The sequence below is a fragment of the Mustelus asterias genome, chromosome 10 (genome assembly GCF_964213995.1).
Source record: "Mustelus asterias chromosome 10, sMusAst1.hap1.1, whole genome shotgun sequence".
Classification (NCBI taxonomy): Eukaryota; Metazoa; Chordata; class Chondrichthyes; order Carcharhiniformes; family Triakidae; genus Mustelus; species Mustelus asterias.
This window is the reverse complement of record NC_135810.1, coordinates 12,311,816-12,329,966: the sequence shown is the minus strand read 5'-3', so window position 1 is coordinate 12,329,966 and position 18,151 is coordinate 12,311,816. Positions and strand designations below refer to the sequence as shown.

Sequence of the window (18,151 nt, the reverse complement as noted above, 5' to 3'; positions counted from 1 at the left end):
TCTCAAAAGGTTGAAGGTCAGCATTAGTAAACACCCCGAGGTTGATATGTTGAATAAACCTGGCTAGATAGATCTGTTATCTATGTGTTGGGTATTGCTATTCTAGGAGCCAGTGCACAATCCTGTTTTCTATCCAGATTTTCTCTTTCACTTGAAACTATTGAACTTTGTGTTATTAAATGCAGCATATGGATGTAATATCTCGAAAACAGCATGTGCAATTATCATGCTCAAAAGTATTCTGTTGATGTGATGTAGAGAACATGTTCACCTGTCAGGTTTCTTCAGCACAATGTTTTTTTTTTATTGAGTAAATCTTTGTACACTCTACCTTTCCCTATGGTATACAGAAGCATAGAAACCCTATAGTGCAGAAGGAGGCCATTCGGCCCATTGAGTCTGCACCGACAACAATCCCACCCAGGCTCTATTCCTGTAACCCCACATATTTACCCTGTAAATCCCCCTGACACTAGGGTCAATTTTGCATGGCCAACCAATCTAACCCACACATCTTTGGACTGTGGGAGGAAACCGGAGCACCCGGGGGAAACCCATGCAGACACGGAGAGAATGTGCAAACTCCACATAGACAGTGACCTGAGGCCAGAATTGAACCCGAGTCCTTGACGCTGTGAGGCAGCAGTGCTAACCACTGCGCCACCATAATCAATGGTCTTTGTGAAACAGAATGCGGAAGGTTGAGACTCTTCTTAAAGTGAGAAACAGAAAATTGCAAATTGACATATATACTAGATTGAAATTAAGATTGCGTTCACATATGTTTCAGTTTTCATTGCAAGTTTGTTGAAAAAAAAGTTCAATTATGTAAAATTATACCACACTTTGGCTGCTCATTTATCGCAGCATGAAATTACATTAATTATATCAAACTAAAACCTCCTGGCGAGTGATCCATTTCATGTGCTCTAATTATGGGTCCTCTGCCATCCCATTAGCCTTTTTGAGTGACTGTGTAATGTCTGGAACAGCAGAACTATTCCTAACAGAGATGGTGTCTAAATTACATCACTTGTAACAGAAGTGCTTGGAGAAGATGGAAGTTGATATGTTAATGATGACACCCAGCGATAATAGCTTCTCATAGGAATGAACATTTCCTTGCTCAAGGAATTAGGGAACCTTTAGGGGGTTTCAAAAAACCCATTGTACCATTAAAATTTGTTCCTATTATTCCTTGTGTCTCTGCCTTTTCCTTCATGAAATGGATGTAAAATCACAGAATCCCACAGGGCAGAAGGAGGCCCTTCGGCTCATCGAGTCTGCACCGACCACAATCCCACCCAGGCCTTATCCCCATAGCCCCAGACATTTACCCTAGCTAGTCCCCCTGACACCAAAGGGCAATTTAGCATGGTCAATCCACCAAACCCGCACTTCTTTGGAGGAAACTGGAGCATCAGGAGTAAACTCACGCAGACATGGGGAGAACATGCAAACTCCACACAGACAGCGACTCAAGCCGAGAATCAAACACGCGTTCCTGGCGCTGTGAGGCAGTAATGCTAACCACTGTGCCACCCGCTATCAATGTCAGGAGTGGGACATAATAGCATTGAAAACCTTAATATGGAACAGATCTTTGAAAATATTTTTTTATTGAGAATCATGCAATCTGTTCAACAAAGTAGAAAAGGTGGAAAACATTTTGGAATATGATTCGAAATTGATCACTGTTGGAAATCTGGAACCTACAATGGCTGTGGATGACGAGTCAATTGAAATTTTTTTAAGACTGACGGCAATAGATGCTTTTTGGTGGTGTCACTGATCAAGGAATACAGATCAAAGGTGGGTAAATGGAGTGCAGCTGAGGGTTGTACATCAGCCATGACTAAACGGTTGAACCAACACGAGGGATTGCTTATTCCTGGTTCCTGTGTTTATGACTGGAAGAAGCCTAAATATTTGGGCTGGTGAAAAACTAACGTCTTCTTCACTCCAGACTAAAAAAAACTTACAAAAAGTGTTGGCTTTGGTTTGTAGATGTTTTCGTCCTCATGTGGGGGAATACTCAGAGACAATTTTGTTGCTTGTGCAATGGGATTGCTTTCGACTTCATCTCCAGAACCTGGCATGCCGCTACCATACTGCTTGTTATGCAAATTTATCAGAACTTGCTTCATTACTGCCAGTTCCTGCAAGATATAAACGTAACTGACATTAAAACAAGTCATCAGCACAGACAGACAACATAGTCTCAAATGCATTTGCTGTCTGTCCAATTTTATTGCTAATTGCAAGTAATCTACTCCTGTGTTTATTTAACAATGAAACAAATTGAAAGATGGATGCACCTTAATAACTGATCTAGCATTCAAAAATTCACATGACTGCAAACACGTGACTTCAATTTTCAAAGTTAACTGAGAAACAAGCTATGAATTATTTTATAATAACAACTGGGTACCTTACATGCACTTTCATCTAACAAAGGTGCGTGCCCATTTTGTGCAATTTACACATAGTGTTATAGATGCAGCAATAACTGGAAGTATAATGTTCACTATACCATCAACCATTCATTTAAAAATAATTGCCTATTTTTGGTTCTAGATCCGTCAGAGTAACAGTGGAAAATTAGGTATGTCAGCAAAATGGAAAGTGGTAACAGCTCCCTATATATATATGGGACCACCTCCTCATTTCCCATCCAATAAATAGGCAATGTGAAGAGGAAACTCCAGGTTAGATGTCTATTTAAAAAAAAAATCAATGCTTTAAAGAGCAAAAAAATGGCAGTTTTTTTGTTTTACACACATTTAACAGATAGCTCCCCATCACATTTAAGGTATGCAAAACCATTTAGTTTGGATTTTTGGGAAATATTAGCTATCTCAGATTACAGCAGGGATATTAAACATTTTCATCTAATAATCAACAACATGATTTATTCATAAAATTTTGATCAAGTTGAAATTTCAACATGAAAACCCATATTTAAAATTAAAACTCATGGCTTAAGCTTATTCAATAGATGTTTTCATCCTCATGTGGGGGAATGCAATAAGCTTAAATACACTAAAGTAGGAACTGGCGTACCAATGTCTTGATCACTCAATGCAAGTGACCGGGCAATTTGTGATTTGCATATGAAAAAGCTGTCAGTGTCGTGCAGCTGTCCTGGAAGGCAGCACAGTTAATGTCAACTTGTTGATGAAGATGAGGTCAGCGCAGCATGCAAAATGACTCCAAGCGGATTCACAGGGGCAGTTTGCAGTGTGAAGGTGGATAAGTTGTGATGTAAACCAATACGCTCATGCTGAATAATCAAAGTAACACAATTTAATCTGATTCTAGCACAGAATCGAAGATTTATGCTCCAAACATTAGGAAAGCCTACAAATGAATCCCACAATTTTAAGATTTGGTGGATTGTAAGGTAAAAATAGCAAGAAAGATCTTGTTGCCAAACATTCCTGTTATGCCGTGTGGGCGCTCTGCCAATATTCATGCCAGCTGAACCTCATTAACTAGACATCTGGAGATACGCTGGGCCAACATTTCTACAAACATCTTTAAATGACACAAGCAGGTTGTCTCCTCCAATTTTCTCTCATGGATTTCACTAGTGTATTCAGCTATAAAGTGAGATTCTTTCTGAAAAGGGACAAGGATATAGACGTATTTACTGTTACGTCAAGTATGGTTAATGCACCCTCTACCCCCCAACTCTAAATATAAGCCTGACCCTTACAGTACAAGTAGTATCGCCCTGAACTCTGGTTGAATTTTATTCTGACAGGAATGACTGCTATAATGATTTAAGGATTCTAGCATACAAAAGGATGGCTCTCAAATTATTACACTGAAGGGTAAGTGAAAGACGTCCAGTTTTGGAAACTAAATCTCCACATGTTGATATAATTTTTCAGAGATGGACTAAGTACTCTGCCATTTGAGAATCTCCATAAAATTAATACATTCAATGAAGATTACATGTTAATTTTCAAAAGTATGTCACAATAGAACCATTTTGAGCCTGTCAAACTGTTGGAAGTAAATACATTTAGCTAATTTTAGCATTTAACTGAATGTTTTTGCAAGGCGTAGATTTAGAGCTATAAATATTACACGTTAAATGAAGACACTGCATTTTCCAAATATATAAAATATTTTAATAGGAATGACATTTGTAATTTTTTTAAAGTTGTGCCAGCAATATGTTAAGATAGTAACACTCATTAATCTTCCCTGCAGATAAATTTTTAACCCTGTTACTGTCGATTGTACTTTAAAAAGCATAACAAATCCTTGGTCAAGATAACTTCTCATTTATATTCCACTTCCTTGTTCAATTAATTATAATTATATACCTAGAACGACTGAACAAGTTCACAATATAATCTTGCTAAGTTCTTTTGCTTTTCATGGTCTGATACTTCTGTGGTCCCACAGAAATTGTTGGAGAAGATTCTTAGAGATAAGATCTATACACATTTGGAACGGAATGGTCTTGTTAGCGACAGGCAGCATGGATTTGTACGAGGGAGGTCATGTCTCACTAATTTAATTGAGTTTTTTTGAGGAGGTGACAAAAATGATTGACGAGGGAAGGGCTGTGGATGTTGTCTACATGGACTTTAGTAAAGCATTTGACAAGGCCATGGCAGGCTGGTGCAAAAGATTAAATCTCGCGGGATCGGGGTGAAATGGCTAGATGGATTCAGAACTGGCTTGGCTATAGAAGACAGAAGGTAGCAGTGGAAGGGTGTTTTTCTGAATGAGGTCTGTAACTAGTCCACAGGTCCTTAAAAGTGGCAGCACAGGTGGAAAAGGTGGTGAAGAAAGCATATGACATGCTTGCCTTCATTGGATGGGGTATCTAGTATTAAAGTTGGCAAATTATGTTAGTTACATAAAATGTTGGTTAAACCACATTTGGAATACTGTGTCCAATTCTGGTCACCACACTACCAGAAGGACATGGAGGCTTTGGAAAGAATACAGAAAAGGTTTACCAGGATGTTGCCTGGTATGGAGGATATTAGCAATAAGGAGAGATTGAATAAACCGGGATTGTTCTCCCTGGAAAGACAAAGGCTGAGGGGCGACCAGATAGAAGTTTATAAAATTATAGGGGTATAGATAGGATGAACAGTTGGAAGCTTTTCCCCAGGGCAGAAATGACAATTACAAGGGGACACCAGTTCAAGGTAAGAACATAGAAAAAATACAGCACAAACAGGCCCTTCGGCCCACAAGTTGCGCCGGTCATGTCCCTGTAAGGGGGGAAAGGTTCAGTGGAGATGTGCAGGGGAAGTTTTTTTACATAGAAGGTGGTGGGGGCCTGGAATGCACTGCCAAGTGAGGTGGTTGAGGCAGATACATTAGCAACATTTAAGATTTATCTGGATAGACACATGAACAGACGGGGAATAGGGATAAGGCGGTTGGTCTAGATAGGACAACGTGATTGGCACAGGCTTGAAGGGCCGAAGTGCTTGTTCCTGTGCTGTACTGTTCTTTGTTCTAAAACCATTGTACCTTGTGGACCATTTGACCGAGCTTTAATTGGTCCTTTCAGTCTTCCATTCCATTCTGACTTAGAAATGCTGGAGCTTCTTTTATTAAAAGGAAAAATGAGTTGATCAACATAATAACCCCTTTCCTGCTCCTACTTCTCATGTACTTATGTTCTGCCAATTACAAGATAATTTGAAAAGAATTACCTCCCGTTGGTTCAAGAGTCTCTCTAGATCTGCTGCCATTTGATTTTTCATGCGAAGTAAAGCCGCCTTTTCTTTTTTTAATTGACTGAAGGAAAAGCAGATAGATTTGTTTATAGAAATGATAGCATATTTCTTACTGAACAAAAGCTTTCCCCCGGTTGTATACTTAACTTACCAGATTAAATGAACAGGAACCTCATGTGGCAATCAAAAAGTCTGGGGTCGCGTACCAACCGACTCAAGAACAGCTTCTTCCCTGCTGCCATCAGACTTTTGAATGGTCCTACCTCGCACTAAGTTGATCTTTCTCTACACTCAAGCCATGACTGTAACACTACATTTTGAACTCTCTCCTTTCCTTTTCTATGTACGGTGTGCTTTGTCTGTATCGCGCGCAAGAAACAATACTTTTCACTGTATACTAATACATCTGTTAAATAATAAATCAAATCAAAAATATCCCAACCTTAAAGATTAATACATGATCACTGGTTTAAAAGAATATATCCACAAAGCTCATCTTTATGAGAGAAAAGCGTTTGAAAAATGATAGCTAAATAAGTTAAAAATGATACACCATGGCTGCCTGTTTGGAGGTTGGTCTTGAGTATGGACACTGATACAAGCTGAGTTTGGTGTCAAATATAACAAAATGACATAGGCCAAGGATAAGTAGCTGCTGTTGAAGTTCAGCACAGCCAGATGCCGGAAACATCATTTAATGGGTTATGGCTTGTGCCCATATTGCAGTCAGAATGGTGGCGGAAACACAGACACATATTTTATTGGTGAACTGTGCTGCTCACTATTTGTCACTCGTCATTTGGCTGCAGGTCTTGGCACCTGTTCCTTGCTTAGCGATAGCTCAAACTCTCGCCAGCAAGAGGAAAGTTAAATTCTCTGGCAGGATGGAGATGTCTGTGACAGCAGTCATATTGACTGGTTTCAGAGCTTTCTGGCTGTTGTCCCAAAAACAGAAGCCAGTAGGTTTCCATCTTCACACTTAAGGCTAACCTGGATAGGCACAGAAATGTGCACACTACTCAGATCTGAGCAGGGTTGGGATCAGGAAGTAAGGTCAGGAATGGGAAGTAAAATCCACCATCAATCTTGGCTCCTGTCAAGCAAAGGCTAGGATAAAGGGGCAGGAAGTGGGATCCTTCAACCTGCTTCTGCCCACGTTATCATCTCTGCAACTGTGCAAGGTGCAAGTGCTTCAGGCTTCCTGGTAACACCTCCAGATGTTCTGGGTATATAAAGCAGCCTCTGTACCATAACATATTGCTGTGGCTTTAAAAGGAACATTGACTGTTTCAGAGCATAAATGGGCCTGGAAACATCATGGCAAAGTGGGTCTTGCATTCACTCAAACTGATGATGTGCATAATGCACTTGCATTTTTACTTTGCATTGTATTGAGAATTGGCTCAGTGTCTTTAACAGGTCAGAAGATCTACTAAGTGCTTAGATCCGTGTTCCTGCTGGTTGGATTATTTACATTTAGAAGTATTGGGAAATAATTGTTGGCTGAACAAGGAAATTGACAAATCTTGATGCTATTGGTAGTTCAAGGTGCCAATCTTTCCTGTTCGATTTGCCATTAGGAAAAACTTGCAAGCTGTCACTATTTTCCAAAGGCTTCTTGGTTGCAGACAAGGCAATAGTCAAGTTTTAACAAGCCACATAATGTTAAATCCAGCTGGCCATTTATTTGAGGAAGGACAGAAGAAAGTTTGAAGATGCAGCAAGGCCAAGGGAAGCTTTTGTTTCATTGCCAATTTTCATGGTAACAGTACAAACTGCAGATCAAGAAAATAGAGCACTCGGGACAAGATAAAAATCTACTGGTGGCAAGAGGCAGATAGAAATAGAAACGTCAACAAGAGCTGCCTGATGAACCTCTGCCAAAACCATCTTCTCTGGGGACTCTTTCAGTCAAGAGGATTTCAACTACATTTGATTCCATATCTTGCCTGTGCGAGGTTGACAACTGATGCCAGAACAGGGAATAACACTGTCACAAGATTTACCTTGGTCCTGCCAAAATAAATTGTTGCCATGGATGGTTACCCCCTTATTTATCATCTGGCCCTTTGAGAATGATTCATAGATATCTAATATGTCAAGATTGTCAGAGACCTAATCAGCAGCAGGGGACAAGATACCCTGAAGGCTACGAAAGTTTGCATGATGCAAATTCAGGAATGTTTTGTTATTTGGAAACAAGGACTTCAGTCCAAAAACAGCAAAAAAAAATTTAATCATACTTGGTGTCACTGAAAATGTTCCTCCCACCCTCCAATTTATTTCAAGCTCGGTCCACAGGTATAATTTATTCATCACCTCAAGTTCCAGCTCCAGATCATTATCTGCTTTCATGTTACATTATATACAAAACACTTTAAATAAACTTAATGCTGTTACTGATGATTTGTGGGTTCTCTGACTGGGGCTTCTGACAACCCTGGCAAACAAATTCCAGTTTGAGTTCAAGTTCAACTAAAGTTCAGTCTTTGCAAAACAGCTTCAAAGCAGAAAAAAGTTTCAGATAGGCCTGAAAGATAGGAATAACAGCTAATGTTGCATACGCTATAAATGTTAGTTTTTATTAAAAAAAGGAGTAATCACTGACATTAAACACAAGTTGTGGTAAGTTAAATGCTAACAGCGGCTCTTTCCATCAACACTAGAGGTGAATGGCTTGGTCAAACTAGCAACATAGGAGCAGATTCGAAAGGGCATAGACCCAGACCACACTGATTTTTTGCCAGTGAATAAAATCGCACACTAACTAGGTCCTTATAACAATGTGAAATGCTGACACTTGGTGCACCCACCCACACACGTGTGCACCCACCCACACACGTGTGCACGCACCCACACACGTGTGCACGCACGCAGGCATACACAAGGACCCAAATTTGAGATCTAGTTTCCCTGACCTAAAATGATATCAGCTATGGCAATGACCCCAGGGTAGAGAAGGTAAAGAGAATCCCGTTTGCTCTGTTAGGTATAACAAAACTATTGCAGCAAGATGAAGATTTTGATCAACTCAAATTTTATGGGATGAAATCCAATTTACATATTGGTATAAAAATTTAATTTGCTTCAGAGATGTGGTCACACAGAATGAGTTGAAAAAAACGTCAACTTAATAAGCAACTTATAAGTGTTTATACCTCTGGTTACTTCTCTGACCAGCCATTATGTTTTATCTAAATGGAAACCTCCTTCATATACAAGTAGAAGTTAGTTCCAGGACAGGCTGTCTGAAAGAAATGTGGCACTGACACCATAATGAACTTTCTTTTAGAAGTATGTGCTGAAGTGTACTACTGGAATTGATGGAATGTACTCTGGTCCTATTGAGCAATGCAGTAGCTATAAAAGCCTAGATTCTCCAAATGAATAGCAGCATCAATCCATTCACTTTAAATAAGCTAAATTCATTCCTAAATAACATCAGTAAGAAATCTATCTGAAAGCCCTTTCTCCATCATATGGGTTAAAAAGTGTAGAGGCTCTACAAACACATTGGTATCCATACCAACCTGCTTCAGCAGCAACTGGGTGGCAGAGAGGGTAGCAGACTATCTTTTCTCTCTGGGATCAGGATCCAAATCCAGCCCACATGGGCTGAAAATCCCCTTCTCCTTTGCCGGCCGTATGAGTTTCAAGTGAACTGAGATTGGGCAATCTCAACCCAGGTCACTAGTGAGTGCGATCAAATGCACTAAACGTGGCATAACTGAACATTAATACTCAAGAGTGGCCACAAGGACGGCTGGTGAGGGCAGCATAAACTTCACAATGGCAAGTGGTGACTGCTAAAATACTTTGGTGACAAAATACCCGGAACTTCACACTGATGGAACCTGGCCCGAGAAGGTCAATTCTGACACTGAATGCCAAAAAAGAGAAAATATTCAATTTCTCAGTAGTAGTGGCTCCAAACATGATGTACTCAAAGAAAAGGTGCAATAACACATGTTTTTTTCCACTTATAAGTTTGACTAAAATCTAGACTATAAATTGATGATCATGGACCTGTTAAACTACTTTCCAAATATTATATAATGGAAAAGAAATACCTGGAGTACAAGAAAATTCTCAAAATTACCTTGCAATTTTTGGCACCACTAGTTGTGGGTAGGTGAACACTCACTATAATCTACCCTTCAAATTTAGCCACAACTATAAACAGATTGGAGAGGAATATGGATTCAAGCCAGCTTGAGCTTTCAATTCATATAAAATGATGGATGTATTTAACTTCCAAGTTGTTGCATTTAGCATGGCTTGGAACACATTCTTAAACTGCACTTTTAAAAAAAGTTTTCATTAATTTTCTCTGTTGTCCAGCTATGTGGGGCTACGCTTGCATGGTTGCACTCCTGCCTGTCCTAACAATGCCTATGTAGTTTGAGCTATGGCTTCTCTTCCTGCCCCGTTGGAGTCCCTCACGGATAAACTTAAGAACTAGGAGCAGGAGTAGGCCATCTGGCCACTTGAGCCTGCTCCGCCATTCAATAAGATCATGGCTGATCTTTTTGTGGACTCAGCTCCACTTACTCACCCACTCACCATAACCCTTAATTCCTTTATTGTTCAAAGATTTATCTATCCTTGCCTTAAACTCAAATATTTATCTGTCCTTGCCTTAAAAATCTGTCATTGGTTCCCTTCTGACCCTTAGTGTGGATTTGAAAAGGTCACCCAAAAACCATGGGATGGGCATTGAAGAGTATGGTGATGACTCAGTCTCCGCCACCTTCCTTCATTTTATGATCAGCCTCTTCCTTTAGACTGCCTGCTACTAATAGCAGATGAGGCAACATTCCCTGTAACTGAACCTGGGGTTGACCTAGGACACTGTTTTGTCATACTTTCCTTCGGCTGAATCAGACTGGTGTCCTATTCAACCTGGAGTTGAGTTGCAGATCCCACATCCTACCCACCGATAAGACTTTATATTTCCATGTCAGCACCTGGCAAGACCCCCATGTCATTATAAAAACAGAAAATGCTGAAAAATCTCAGCAGGTCTGACAGCATCTGTGGGGAGAGACTGGAGCCAACGTTTCGAGTCTGGATGACCCTTCGTCAGGGCTAAGAGCAGAGAATCAGCAGTGATTCATACTATGAGGTTGGTGGTAGAGGGGTGGGGTGAAATGGGACAAAGGGAATGTAAATGAGGATTCAGAAGGCTGAGAAGGTGCTAAAAGTGTCCATTAAATGATCAGAATGCGTGAATGGCAGAACAGAGGTACAGATGGTTAAGGGATTGTCTGAAGAATGTGGCAGTTGCCCTGAAGGTTGGGCGGAGGAGGGGGGAAAAAAGGAGAGCCGGAATGTATAAGTGGAAAAATGGATGTGAGAAAGAAGGATGATAAAATGGATGAATGAGATGAAGCAAAGTAAATAAAATGGAAATGGGATAAAGATGGAGGGGAGAATTCATGCTCTAAAGTTGTTGAACTCAATGTTCAGTCCAGAAGGTTGTAAAGTGCCCAATGGGAAGATGAGGTGCTGTTTCTCCAGTTTGTGTTGGGGTTCGCTAGAACACTGCAAAATGCCAAGAAGACATGTGGACAGGAGAGCAGGGTGGTGTGTTGAAGTGGCAAGCGACAGGAAGGTCTGGGTCTGCTTGTGGACGGACTGAAGGTGTTCAGCAAAGCCGTCACCCATTCTGCGTTTAGTCTCTCCAATGTAGAGTAGACCGCATTGGGAGCAGTGAATGCAATGGACCAGACTGAAGGAGGTGCATGTGAAGCAATGCTTCACCTGAAAGGGGTGTTTAGGACCTGGGCCGGTGAGATGAGAGGAGATAAAAGGGCAGGTGTTGCATCTTCTATGATTGCATAGGAAGGTGCCATGGGCAGGGGGTGAGATGTTGCTGTGATGGAGGAGTGGACCAGGACGTCCTGGAGAGAACAGTGCCTGTGGAATGCTGACACAGGGAGTGGGAGATGGCGAGACGAAGATGTGCTGAGTATTGCATCATGCTGGAGTTGGAAGAAATGGTGGAGGTTGGGGGGTGCAGTTGAGAGCTCTGTCAATCACAGTCGGTGGAAACCCACGATTGAGGAAGGAGGAAGGCATATCGGCAGCGCTATTTTGGAAAGTGGCATCATCAGAACAGATGTGACGGAGGCAAAGGAACTGAAAGAATGGGATGGAGTCCTTACAGGATGTGGGGTGTGAAGAGCTGTAGTCAAGCTAGTTGTGGCAGTCAATGGGCTTGTAATGGATCTCCACAGCCCCATCATCATGTTTTCAGCTTTCAGAAACAGCAAGCCTTTATTCGTCACAATGCTATGAAGGAAGCAGTTACAATCCTTCTGGACCCTCTTGCTGGGCTTAATTGCACGGGTTATCCAGACACCTAAAATGAGACTTCAGAATGCCTGCAGCCTGTTCTATGGCATTTCATTCACCTGATGGGTAAGATAACCAAGAAAGCACGGTAGTTGCATATTGATCAATTTAAAGCTTTTCACGTTCATCAAATTGAGATGGTCACCACATGGGTCGAGTGCCACAACGCGTTCTGTCAGTTGGTTAATGTTCAGTGGGAACCCTGCCAGTCTGTAGTAATGTCTCTGTTTCACTGGGATGTATATCCAAGTAGTGGTCTGCCTGAACAGAGCAGAACTTTGTGAAATGGTGAGGTTGCCTGATTCGTGGAAGAATTTAGTTAAAGAAATTCACGGCAGAGGTAGGCTCGAGTTGTAGAGAAATATTGCCTGTTGGACTGAAGTAGGTTGCAGATCTTCTGTCGGCTGGTGACATATCACTCCGGTTAACACTGGGCAAGAAACATAGCTTGCTGAGGCAAGTGACATGCAGAAAACATCTAACCAAGACCATGTTCAGCTGTAAACTCTGGTGTGTCATTTAGGAAACACAGGTGGAGAAGGTGGTGAAGAAGGCATATGGCATGCTTGCCTTTATAGGACGGGGCATAGAGTATAAAAGTTGGGGTCTGATGTTGCAGATGTATAGAACGTTGGTTCGGCTGCATTTGGAATACTGCGTCCAGTTCTGGTCGCCACACTACCAGAAGGACGTGGAGGCTTTGGAGAGAGTACAGAGGAGGTTTACCAGGATGTTGCCTGGTATGGAGGGGCTTAGTTATGAGGAGAGATTGGGTAAACTGGGGTTGTTCTCCCTGGAAAGACGGAGGATGAGGGGAGACTTAATACAGGTGTATAAAATTATGAAAGGCATAGATAGGGTGAACGGTGGGAAGCTTTTCCCCAGGTCGGTGGTGACGTTCACGAGGGGTCATAGGTTCAAGGTGAAGGGGGGGAGGTTCAACACAGATATCAGAAGGACATATTTTACACAGAGGGTGGTGGGGGCCTGGAATGCGCTGCCAGGCAGGGTGGTGGAGGCGGACACACTGGGAACATTTAAGACTTATCTAGATAGCCACATGAACGGAGTGGGAATGGAGGGATACAAAAGAATGGTCTAGTTTGGACCAGGGAGCGGCACGGGCTTGGAGGGCCGAAGGGCCTGTTCCTGTGCTGTATTGTTCTTTGTTCTTATGTGTGTTTTGAGATGCCTCCCTCTAGAACCTCTGTAATCTGCCTGCATCTCCTCAGAAAAAGAGTAATAGAAGGATTCTAATTGCAAAGTTTACAAAAGGTGCATTGGCCATGCTAAATTCTCCCTCAGTATACCCAAACAGGCGCCGGAATGTGGCTACTAGGGGATTTTCACAGTAACTTCATTGCAGTGTTAATGTAAGCCTATTTGTGACACTAATGAATAAACTTTAAACTCTGAAGGACGATGTAAAAAGGGCAATAAAAGTCCCTCAGAGAACCAAATGTTTAAATTCTGACGAAGAGTCATCCAGACTCTGTTTTCTCTCCACAGATGCTGGCAGACTTGCTGAGATTTTTTAGCATTTTTTTGTTTTTGTTTCAGATTCCAGCAGTAATTTGCTTGTATTTTATATTAAAACTAATATTCAGCCAAAGAACAAATATATAGCCCCAACAACAAGATGGCTTTCGCAATGTGGTAACTACCTCAGGAAGTTCTGGTGTGGGTGGAGATAAGCGAAATGGAGTAGAAGTGGCAATCCAATTCAATCAAATCAAATCCAATTCAAAGTCTCAACCAGTTGAGACATTTCAGATCCAGGCTGACAAGACAGGGCGAGCGACCAAATCACCCTGTCCTGGGCCTGATCTACATGAGCCAAGCTGATTGGAGAAGGGGGAGGTTCCTCCTCCAAGACTTGAGCTCATTTGCATCTTAGCCAAAAGGCCGAGATGCCGCTTTTAAAAATTGCTTCATATGAAACATATGAAGCTTCAATGTAACCTAATGACCTCAATCAAGCGCAGCATCCAATCCATACTACACTTGATCTTAGCCAAAAGGCCGAGAAGCGATAAGGGGCAATCATTAAAAGGGAACGATGCTCCTTTTAGAGAGATTCTTGGGCACTTCACCAATGTCGTTTAGCAGTAGCCATTACCTGCACATTTTACTCAGCTTTGTACAACCAGTTGGCTGGAGATCAGGTAGTAAATCAGAGAGAAATCCAACACATCGGGTGCAATCTTCTCAAAATTTCAGCATTGGATCAGGGGAGGAAAGCTGTGTGAAACCCGCCAGCTTCACGGACGCCTGTTCTCACCGGATTTAATTTAAAAGTGCTGGCAAGGATCACACTAGCTAGTGGCATTTGCTACCAAATAAACCTGTTGGACTTTAACCTGATGTTGTTAAACTTCTTACTGTGTTTACCCCAGTCCAACGCCGGCATCTCCACATCATAAGGATCACACGACCGGGGGGAGGGGCCTAAACATGGCAGCAAGGCTGGGATTCTGAGATTTGTACGTCCCAATTTCAAAGTTACATTTAAGGCACCCCCCCCCCCCTCCAATCCAACCAAAATTGGGCCCCCCCTCCCCGCCCTCCCCATGCATCGGGGCACCTCTCCACAATGCCAACAGTGGGGCATCCTCCCCCCAACAGAGATCATGACCCTCACCCAAGCATTGGGGCAACCCCCCCACCACAATGCCACCATTGGGACACCTCCTCCCACCCCTTGGGCATTGAGGATCATTCCCCCCTCACAACCCCCGACATTGGGATCTCACCTCTTCACCTCACGCAGGGATCTTCCCCCTCGCCCTCAAATGGTGGTGAATTACCCCCGCCAGCCCTAGTCAGAGCCCCCACTGACATCGACCCCTTCATGTACACCCTTGGCACTGCCCTTTGCAGTATCAAGGGGCATTGTCCCTCAACCTCCGGAGCCTAACGGCACCTCCGTGCCCCCGGTGTGGTCAGCACAACTGGGTTTTGCTTTTCAAAACCATTAGCGATACGCGCCGGCGTGGTATCATGCCAGGGGATCGGGGAAAGGAAACACATTGTGGCTTGAGGTTACGGCTTCAAGCTCATTAATTATATTAAAGAGTATCTAAATCCATGGAAATTAGGGTCACACCCTTGTTCAAACTGAGATCTTGCCGGTGCAAATCCCATTTCTGGCCGCTCGTAGAATAGAATAGAATCTCTACAGTGCAGAAGGAGGCCATTCAGTCCATTGAGTCTGCACTGACCACAATCCCACCCAGGCCCTATCCCCGTAACCCCACCTATTTACCCCAGCTAGTCCTCCTGACACTAAGGTGTAATTTACCTTGGCCAATCAGCCTAACCCGCACATCTTTGGACTGAAACGGAGCACCTGGAGGAAACCCACACAGACACGGGGAGAACGTGCAAACTCCACACGTTTGACAGTGACCCAAGCTGGGAATTGAACCCGGGTCCCTGGCGCTGTAAGGCAGCAGCGCTAACCACTGTGCCACCGCTAAATCATGAAATTTAGCGGCAGTTATGAAATTTGCGCCCACGGCTAAGTGGGGCGCTAGATCGCGACCATAGTATTTTTTAAAAAGATTGGAATTATTTTAAATTATGCCAAGCATTACAATGCATTTATAACACATAAAATGGCCATCCAGCTCAAGAGGCCCATGCAAGTGTTCTGGCTCCAGACAAGTCTCCTCACACCCTGCTTCATCTAGTTCCTTCGACATATCGTTCATTTCTTTTTTCCTCTCGCGCTTGTCCACAGCTTCACCTTAAATTTGTTTCAACTATCTGGCAATGAGATCCACATTCTGGTCACTCCCTGGAATAAAGTTTCTCCTGAATTCCCTATTGGATTTATTAGCGATCTTCTTCTATGTTTGGCCCCTAGTTCTGGTCCCACCCACAAGTGGGAACATCTTGTCCATACTTATCCTATAAAACCCTTTCATAGAATCCCACAGTACAGAAGGAGGCCATTCAGTCTATCGAGTCTGCACCGACCACAATCCCACCCCTATCCCCATAATCCCATGCATTTACCCTAGTTTGCCCCCTGACACTAAGGGGCAATTTAGCGTGGCCAATCCACCTAACCCACACATCTTTGGACGGTGGGAGGAAACTGGAGCACATGGAGGAAACCCACGGAAGGGAGAATATGCAAACTCCACACAGACAGTGACCCAAGCCGGGAATCGAACCCGGGTCCCTGGCGCTGAGGCAGCAGTGCTAACCACTGTGCCATATTGCCACCCTTTCAGAGATGTAAAGACCTTGATTGCGTCACCCATTTGTCTCCTACTTTCTGGAGGAAAAGAAAGAGCATGTTTAATCTTTCCTGATAAGTATAACCTCAGTTTTGGTTAAGCTAATAATTCTTGACATTTACCAGACTTCATTCTCCAGTTGTGAAAGTTGTTCTTTATATGCCTGAATCTGAGCGTCTCTCTGGCGCACCGTTTCAATAAGGTAGCTGTAAGGCTGTTGTGTGTGATTAAGCAAGACATTGGCATTTTCAAGCTGGAGAAAGAAAATAAGAGAAATATCTTGTTGATAATTACTCTTACTAACAATTCAATTACATAATATTATTAAAACATTCACAGAATCAATCATCATAACCAAAAAAGAAAATGCTGGAAAATCTCAGCAGGTCTGGCAGCATCTGTAAGGATGCCTGAAGGGTCATCTGGACTCAAAACGTCAGCTCTTTTCTCTCCTCATGGATGCTGCCAGACCTGCTGAGATTTTCCAGCATTTTCTCTTTTGGTTTCAGACTCCAGCATCTGCAGTAATTTGCTTTTATCAATTATCGTAAGTTTAACAAGTCTGAATAAACCTGAAACAATCACAAATTAATTTTTTTATTCAATCCTGAGATGTGGGCATCACTGGCCAGGCCAGCATTTGTTGCCCATCTCTGAGGGCATTTAAGAGTTAACCATGTGCTGTGGATCTGTGGTTTGATAAAATATTCTTTTTAACTAACCTTTCAAAGTGGCAAGTACTCCATTTTGAGGATGTAAGTCACACACTTTGCCAGCACAGTTCTGCACCAGTTACAAGACATTTCCCATCAAATCATTCTAAGCTGTACAGAATTGTTCACACATTTGCACCATCATAGAAACCCTACAGTACAGAAAGAGGCCATTCGGCCCATCGAGTCTGCACTGACCACAATCCCACCCAGGCCCTACCCTCCTATCCCTACATATTTACCCGCTAATCCCTCTAACCTACGCATCTCAGGACATGAAGGGCAATTTTTAGCATAGCCAATCAACCTAACCCGCACATCTTTGGACTGTGGGAGGAAACTGGAGCATCCGGAGGAAACCCACGCAGACAAGAGGAGAATGTGCAAACTCAACACAGACAGTGACCCAAGCCGGGAATCGAACCCAGGTCCCTGGAGCTGTGAAGCAGCAGTGCTAACCACTGTGCTACCATGCCGCCCACTACAAGCTTATTATCTTTGTCTCAAAAAAGGCATGACAAAACCAGCTTTATATGTAAATATTAGCCAAACTTGTCCATATTTGTCCAAAAAACTTAAATATTACCAAAGTAATGCAGCAAAGAAATTCTGAAGAAACAAAGCTGTAAATGAATAGGAATCCAGCTGCATACAATGTCCACCTAGAACAAACAGAGCAACATATTATCCTGCCTTCACCATCTGTACGACTGGAATCCTGGAACTCTAGACAAATGCTGGAGGGGAGACCAGTTCCATACATTTTCTGAATGTGTCAAAAATTGTAACACTTCCAGGGATAAATGAAAACTATGTTAGAGTCCTCAGTTGACTCTCACTACTTCCAGAAGATTCCAATCCCATTGCACTCTGGCACAGGGACATTTGAGGGCTTTCTATGGCTCTGTGACCTATCCCATTTAAATGGATTGAGATGCATTCCTCCCTGCCCAGTTACAACTGGTCAAAGCGCTTTAGGTGATAGTTCAGACTAAAAACAACTGCCCACATTTTGCTGTCAAAATAATGGTGAGGCTAATAGCACTCATGCGCAAATGAAACTGCAACTTTAGGCAAGGGAAAATATGCAATTTAACGCAGAAATCTAAAGTTTCAC

The 18,151-nt window shown here is 42.5% G+C and overlaps 1 protein-coding gene and 1 pseudogene across 2 annotated transcripts in view; both read right to left on the bottom strand.

Moving 5' to 3' along the window:
- Positions 1-18,151, bottom strand: part of pibf1 (progesterone immunomodulatory binding factor 1) — a 121,067-nt gene that overhangs the window by 3,482 nt on the left and 99,434 nt on the right. For both annotated transcript variants that reach the window (XM_078221574.1, XM_078221573.1), the window contains exons 15-17: positions 16,444-16,574; positions 5,694-5,778; positions 1,983-2,159 (exon numbers count right to left, since the gene is read on the bottom strand). In XM_078221574.1, coding sequence (XP_078077700.1) covers positions 1,983-2,159; positions 5,694-5,778; positions 16,444-16,574 — 393 coding nt within the window. The remainder of the gene's footprint in view (positions 1-1,982; positions 2,160-5,693; positions 5,779-16,443; positions 16,575-18,151) is intronic.
- Positions 13,899-14,108, bottom strand: LOC144500195 (U2 spliceosomal RNA; annotated as a pseudogene).